A 7,444-nucleotide genomic window follows, 5' to 3' on the forward strand; every position below is an offset into this window, starting at 1 on the left:
CTTTTAGGAAGCCCATGGAGGCATCAGCTGCAGTGTCAGGGAATGAGTGGCTGCTGCAGGCTCCCGGTTGTTTGGCCATTGCTCAGGTGACAGCACACCTGGTGCAGGTGAGGAGCAGGGTGGAGGCTCCTGGCGGGCCCCGAGCCAGGGCTGGGGCACGGGGCGGATCTGTGCTGCTCTGCCGGGTGTGAGCACAGCAGAGAGGGGGAGCAGGGAGGCGGGAGCTGCCGAGGGCTGGAGAAGCGCAGCTGAGTGCCGGGCTCAGGCGGACACAGGGGCCCGGCTGGGAGGTGCTGAGGAGCAGGGCACGGCAGTGCTGGCAAACAGAACCGTACCGAGGGGCTTGAGAAGGCTGGCACAAAGCAGGGTGTGAACAGCCCCGGGCTGGGTGGCTGCAGAGCCTGAGGCAGACAAAAGCATTGGGACCTTCCGCTGAGAAAGGAGAGCTGCAGCAGTGGGAGACAGAGGAGAAAGCCCAAGGAATGCAAGGAAGTGATGTCAAAAAAGAGCTAGTTAGACAGACAGAGAGAAAGGACAGAGGAAGATGGAAAGAAAGACAAAGAGCAGAGAGGGCACTGGCTGGGGAAAGAATAAAACCTGATTCAGACAAAATCTGAAATGGCAATTATTGGTTTGGAGAATTTAGCATGGTTTACTGCACTATTTTAAAATGAGAGCTCAGTGTCTAGCATATCCCTTGTAAAGATGTAGTATGTATTAGAAATACCTAGATGTAAAACTTTCTATCTAGAAAAACTAATTTTTCACCGTATTATGTCTAGACCTGCAGTGCAAAACAAAAGACTTACTCAGATTTAAGAACTACAGTCTTTTCTGCCTTTTTGTATTTGTGTTTTATTTTATTTTGGCTTGTTTCCAATTTACTGCCAATCTACAGTTAAAATCTTTCTGGAGCACCAAGGGCATGGGAATCACAAAATTACACGGGCTGGCTATTCTAGTGACAGCAGGAATCACTGGTGCAATCTGCTGGGTGTTTAGCCTATGACAATTATTCCCAAGTAGCATATACTTCTATTGCCAGATGGAGTCAGGTTTCTTCCAGCTATACTTAAGCAGATACAATGAAAGCATTTACAGAAAACTAAATTCAAAATCCCCTTTTCCATTCAAAAGATGAAAATAAGCAAGGTGTGGACACTTTTAACCTCTTCTGTGAAATTCTGAAAGGATGATTAATTGTCTCTGGATATTCCTGTGAGCCCAAGCGTGTGTTTTCATGTTTCCGTCCCGCACCTCTGTGCTCCAGACCAGCACAAGGATCCTGGCACAGAGCTGGAACTCTGCACTGGATTTAGTTGTGTTTATTCTGCACCATGGTTGGTTTGATTCTCCCCTGGCTCTCCTGTCTGTCACAGTAAGGCTTTCCCGTTCAGTGCTCTGGAGCCTGAAATCAGATCAGGTGGGGTTAATTCAGAGTTTTCTGGAACAATACTGAAGATCTGTTCCAACTGGCGGAATTAAGACAAGTTTTTCACCTGTACACTTTCTCTCAAAGTGAGCACCTTGCTTCAAGAGGCAACTGCACAGTCAGATTTCTAGCATCAGCTGAGACCAAGCTCTGCTGTAAAGCAGACTCATTTTGTTCCGTGCAAGTAGTCTTGGGCAAATGAAATCATTCACAGAGCCTCAGGGTTCATAGATCTTCAGGTAACTTGAGGGCTAAACACCTCTCTTGAAACAGCTGAGATTTGCAAATCCTCGTCACCATACTGATCCCACAAATGTGAGTTCTCTGAGCTTTGTTTTACAGTTTCAGTCAGAAAGGAAGTGAAGGAGAGGTTGATTTTTGTTTTTATCATTGACTCTCTGCTTTCTCATCCTGTCCAAGGTACCACCAGCCTTTCTTCCCCAGCAGAGACCAGGAACACGCAGCTTCCCCTGGAGGGGACTCAGTCCTGTAAGTTCTTCTGCATGCCTGCTATTCCAGGCCATGAGGACAGCACTCATCTGCAAAGACTCCTTCTGAAGCACAAGATCCGTGCCCTAGAAGTGCTAATTTCCATTTTGATAGAAACCATCCTTCAGGCTCAGATTCCAGACACTTAAGATGGGCAAGTGTGAATCCATGGATGCAGCTCCCCCAAAATCAAGCCATGAAGAGGCAGCTGAATCCCACCTGGTTTGGACACCTAGAGCTGGGCTCTCTGTTCAAGGAACTCATCCAGCCTTCCTCTGGATTCATTAAAACATGGGGGCCCTTTGGCACATTGTCTACTCCCTCTGATTTAGTGTTGTCCACAAACTTGAGAACTCACAAATTTTGCATAATCAATCAAGAAAGAATTGGACCTGGTGGTTTACCAGACTGAAACTTCCCAGGTTTTTAATACCTACTTTCATTTAACTGAACCATATTTTACCATATTTTTTGTTGGTTTCGGGTTTTGTTTATTTGTTTTTTTTTTGTTTTATGAATTACACTTTTCTTATCCCCACTGCTTTTTTTACTTGGGTTTCCCCTCTTCATCACTTCTTTCATAATACACACAGTTGTGTAATTCTCTAGGAATGCTGCTGTAAGGAGTCTAGCATATATGACTAGGGGAGAAACTTTAATGGCAATAAAGCAATATGACAAAAAACAATGCATTCTTTTTGTAATGCATTTGAAATTTAAAAAATTAAAAGTATGAGACAGCATTTTCTGTTATAATAATTTTTTTGGTCCAAAATAAGATGTGATTAAAATCAAAGATGTCAAGCTTCTGCAAAGAATATTATACCTTATAATTTTTTTGTGGATTTACAAACTCTCAAGATAAAAATTCATATGACATCCAATTAAGAACCCTGTACTGTTGGGGGTTGTTTCTTTCCCTTTTCCCTCTGTGGAATTTTCCCCATTGTCATGCTAAGATACCTGTTGACTGGGCCCTGGTGACAAGGGGGAGGAGAGAGAGAAGAAGGACACCCCGCGAGATTGAGACATCCAGAAGAGGAAGCGGAAGGCTGGGCCTGGGTCCCATTTCCCCCTTGGAGTTGGGACGAGAAGGACGATCGCCGCCTGTGTTGCATTCCTGCCATGCCATCGCCGGGAGCCATCCTCACTGCTGTGGGACCCTGCCCTGCTGCCTTCTCGCTGGAACCTGCCACCTTCCAGCACTCTGCTGAGCCCCAGGACCCACACCGTGAGCGGAGAGCTCTCTCCATCTCTCTCTGTCTCTCCCTGGGACAGCTCTGCCATCACCCCCAGCCCTCCTGCAGCTCTGCGGGACCTGCCCGCCCCCAGCACCGGGAACTGCAGCTCAGGGAAAAGGTGCCTGCAGCCAAAAAACACTGGGACTGAGTTACTGGTCTGTTTGTGGCTAATTCCATAGCTACTGTTGTTCTTGTTTGTCTTGTTAGTTGCACTAGTAAAGAACTGTTATTCCTACCCCCATATCTTTGCCTGAGAGCTCCCTTAATTTCAAAATCCTAATAATCGGAAGGAAGGAAGGAAGGGTCACATTTTTCAGTCCAAAGGGAAGCTTCTGCTTTCCTTAGCAAACAGCTGTCTTTTAAACCAGGACATGTACTTTCATGATATTTATATTTACAGTTATTTCCAGGAATGAAGGATTAATTTAAGGAGTAATGCATGTCCTTATCTTTCCAATATAATTTAAGCTTTGAGCATTTAATATAAAGAGTTGTATTAATAGTTACAGAAGATTACAGTGGTTAAGTACTTCAAAGGCCTACACTTGGTCTAACATGTTTAAAACAATGACTCTAAAATTGAAGAAATATCTTTGAGGCAGTGGGGCAGGAATGCAATTTTGCACACCACTTTTTTTTTTTTTTTTTTTTTTTTTTCCCCAGTAACAATCTCAGAATTAAAATCAGTACTCAATAATATCCTGGGCTCCACATTGTTGCCTGAACTATGTCCTCTCCATTCCCCCAACAGATTTACTAAACATTTTCAGGAAATAAATGCAATCAGGTGAAAACTAATTCTTTTCAGTTCTTTCAGTAAAGTCAGGCTCTTGAATATTACTCTTTGGTTCAAAAATTCAGAAGTATGTAAAGCACAATTTTCAAGCTTTTGAAAAATAGCAAGGAAAAGAAAAGGAAAAAAATAAGTTTATTGAAGAATTTCTTAAGTATGTGGAAGAAATTCCCTTCCAAAATGTTAACATAGCTTCTAACACTCCCTCTTAGAGCTAAAAATCTCCACTCTTCTCCCTCCTTCCTCCCGAACAGATGAAGTAGATCTGGAAATTGATTTTCCTGAACAAGAATTTAGAGTGAAAAATTCCACCACAAACACCTGGAACAACCCAAATCTTCTATTTCATTTCCACACTAACTTAGGTTTTCTCCATTTTTTCCTTCAGGGCTCCTTTCACCTCCTTATTCCTCAAACTGCAAATGATGGGATTCAATAAAGGAGTCACCAGAGAATAAGCAAGGGAGAGGAATTTATCCACAGATGCATAGTAGCTGTATTTTGGCCGCAGGTACATGGAGCCTGCAGTGCCATAAAAAACAGTCACAACCAGGAGCTGTGAGGAGCAAGTGGAAAACGCCTTCTCCTGGCTCTCAGCTGATGCCACGTGAAGAATTGCGGAAACGATAGGAATACAGGAATAAATGACCAGTGAGAAAGGACTCAGAATAGCAAAGACAGCCACCACAATGACCTGGATTTCACTTGGGAGAGTGTTGCCACAGAGCAGGTCCAGGAGAGGCTGAATCTCACAGAAGAAGTGGTCAATGGCACAACCACACAAGGGTGAGCTGAAGGTGATGAGGGTGTGAACTAAGCCCTCAGCAGTTCCACAGATGTAAGCTCCAACAACCAGGCTTCTGCAGACCCTGCTGCTCATGATAATTGTGTAATGCAAGGGGGAGCAAACTGCAAAATAACCATCAAGGGACATGGCGGCCAAGAGAAAACACTCAGCAACTCCAAAGTAAAGGAAGGAAAACATTTGCATTGCACATCTTGTCTTGGAAATACTCACTGTTCCCACCATCAGGTTCTCGAGAATACTTGGGATAATGACAGACAAATAGCAGATATCCCAACAGGACAGCTGAGTGAGGAAGAAATACATCGGGGTGTGAAGGCGATTATCACTGTTTGTTACCAAAGCTATCACTGTGTTCGCCATCCAGGTGAGAAAATGAAGAGATAATAAAACTACAAAGAGCAAAGGGTATAAAGGAGAGGTTCCAGAAAAACCCAGGAGTCTGAATTCACTCAATCCACTGAGGTTCCCAAGGATCATCCTTGTCTGGTGCCTTGCAGAGCTCTCCTCGTTTTAGTGTCCAGCAGCCGATGAAGCTGCAAACAGCCGGGCAAATCTGCAGTCAGAATACAACTGCCTGCTTGAACAGACAGAAAGAGGACTGGAATTTAGATACTACTCAGATTTTGAGAAGATCTTCTGAAAAGATTATAAAAGCTTCGAAAGAAAATGAGGCAGTCTTATGTGTTTTGTTTCTGTCTATTTTTGACTGATTCTTCTTTCATAGCATTGCCTTCAAAGGCTGTATATTCACCACTCTCTTCAAACGCTCAGCTACCACTTTTACTCTGTAGAAAAAGAAAACTTGTTGTGGCAGAGATCTTTTCATGGACTCATCAGTTCAAGTCTCAAAAATCATCAGTTGCAACATTTGAATATAACAAATGTAGTTTCTCCTGTTGTGGAGTGTGGTAGAAGAAGAGAGAGGATAGGAAAAAACCCCTAAATGTTGAGGTCTCCAGGAAAGCTTTCAACTCTGAGCACTGTGCAGTGAAGCAGAAGAGAGGTTTGTCCACAGCTCTTTATACTACATCTATATAAAGTCCACTGAGACTGGCTAGTGCTGATTGGAGCAATAAGGAATAGTTGTTAAGAGGTTGGATAAATATGATGCACGTGTATGAGCTGATTCACAGCCACCTCTAGTTTTACAGAACTTGCAAATGATTTCTATATAAACCCAGATATCCCACACAAATATCAAGATCTGGTTTTACTTTGCAGTAATTACTATTACTTCATAATGCAGCCAGATTAATGACAGAGTTGCCACACAGGCTTACCATACTTATGCTTTCTCAGCAAAATTTGAAGGTGAAACAAAGATGCAGCCCACATTCACTTGGGGATAAGGGACAAAAGATTCACTCATTGCCAATCTTGATTTTTATTTCCCTGTTGATGTCCAGATCATTACAACTAAAAATTAGTTTACCTTGATCTATTTCCTGGCATACCTCATCGCTCGCAGATTTGAAGGACCCTTTTTAGGGTATCATGAAGAAGTATGCAGGCTATAGGTTTTGCTAAGGCACTGCTAATCCTCCTTGGCTTTATGATCCTCTGCTGCCAGATACTTCCCCTGCTTCTGCTACTGTGTACTACAGTCTGCTGAAACATGCCCACTTTAAACCATTTGGGTGTCTGTACCCATATTTCATTTCTGGGTCACACCATCAGTGACTCTGCCGTAGAGGAACCCAAGACAAAGGAGTGTGTATTGATGCAGTCCTCACATATACTTTGGGATAAAGTTGCACCAAAAAGATCATTCTTGCCCACAAATTAACATGTAGGTTCCCCTACTCCTTCTTCCTTAAGTTTGTCATTAATCAGAAAGACCAAAAGAACACCACCAACAACAATAATCCCCATCCAACCAACCAACCAAAAATCACCCACTTTCTTTGCCACATCTGCTGCAGCAAACAAGGATTTAGCATTCCAATTATTTCTTTGGCTAAGATTTATTTGACAGATGTGCCCACCAAGCAGTCAGACCATCTTTCACAGCACAGACCAACTCACTGAATGTTATCCACTACCAGCAGATATTCCCATTGTGCTTGGGAGAAGGCTCAATTAGCAAGGCCAGGCATGGCTGTTGGTCTTCATTTAATTTTATGAAATCCTAGTCCAATTTAGTGATGGAAGGTGATACTGCTCCCTGCAGCCCTCCCTTTACCAGTGTTTTTACTAATACTTCTCCCAACTTCCATGGTGGCAAAAAGAAAATCCCTTTCCCCTTCCACCATGTAATAGAATCATCAGATCATCGAATATCTCACGTGGGAAGGGACCCATAATGCTCATCCAGTCCAACTCCCTGCTCCTTGCAAAAGTTATCAGTGAGTGGAGAACAGACCCACTCCAGACAAAGTTTGTTACAGAAGCCCTCCTGTCAAGTCAGCAGGTACAGGAAGGACACTTTTGTTTTCTAAAACTCCTCAGAGAGAAGTCTGCATGCAGCTGGATCCTAGCCCAGCCCCAGACTCTTCAACAGTTTCTATGCAAAGGGTTACAGAGGTGTAATTGAGCCTGTATACAACTGTGCCCCGTGGGATTAAAGACGGCAAACCAAATCTATTGATATAAATAAAATTAAGAATTCATTTAAATTGATTGCAATCATTAAGCAAAATAACTTGATCACAAGTATTTGTTACATAGCATCGGCAGCCTTA

At 43.2% G+C, this 7,444-nt stretch overlaps 1 protein-coding gene across 1 annotated transcript in view; it reads right to left on the reverse strand.

Moving 5' to 3' along the window:
* Positions 1 to 4,946, reverse strand: part of LOC134053467 (olfactory receptor 10C1-like) — an 84,446-nt gene extending 79,500 nt beyond the window's left edge. Inside the window, exon 1 of the mRNA XM_062508480.1 lies at positions 4,404 to 4,946. Coding sequence (XP_062364464.1) covers positions 4,404 to 4,946 — 543 coding nt within the window. The remainder of the gene's footprint in view (positions 1 to 4,403) is intronic.
* Between the last annotated feature and the right edge of the window lie 2,498 nt (positions 4,947 to 7,444).

Source organism: Cinclus cinclus, chromosome 24 (assembly GCF_963662255.1).
Source record: "Cinclus cinclus chromosome 24, bCinCin1.1, whole genome shotgun sequence".
Lineage (NCBI taxonomy): Eukaryota > Metazoa > Chordata > Aves > Passeriformes > Cinclidae > Cinclus > Cinclus cinclus.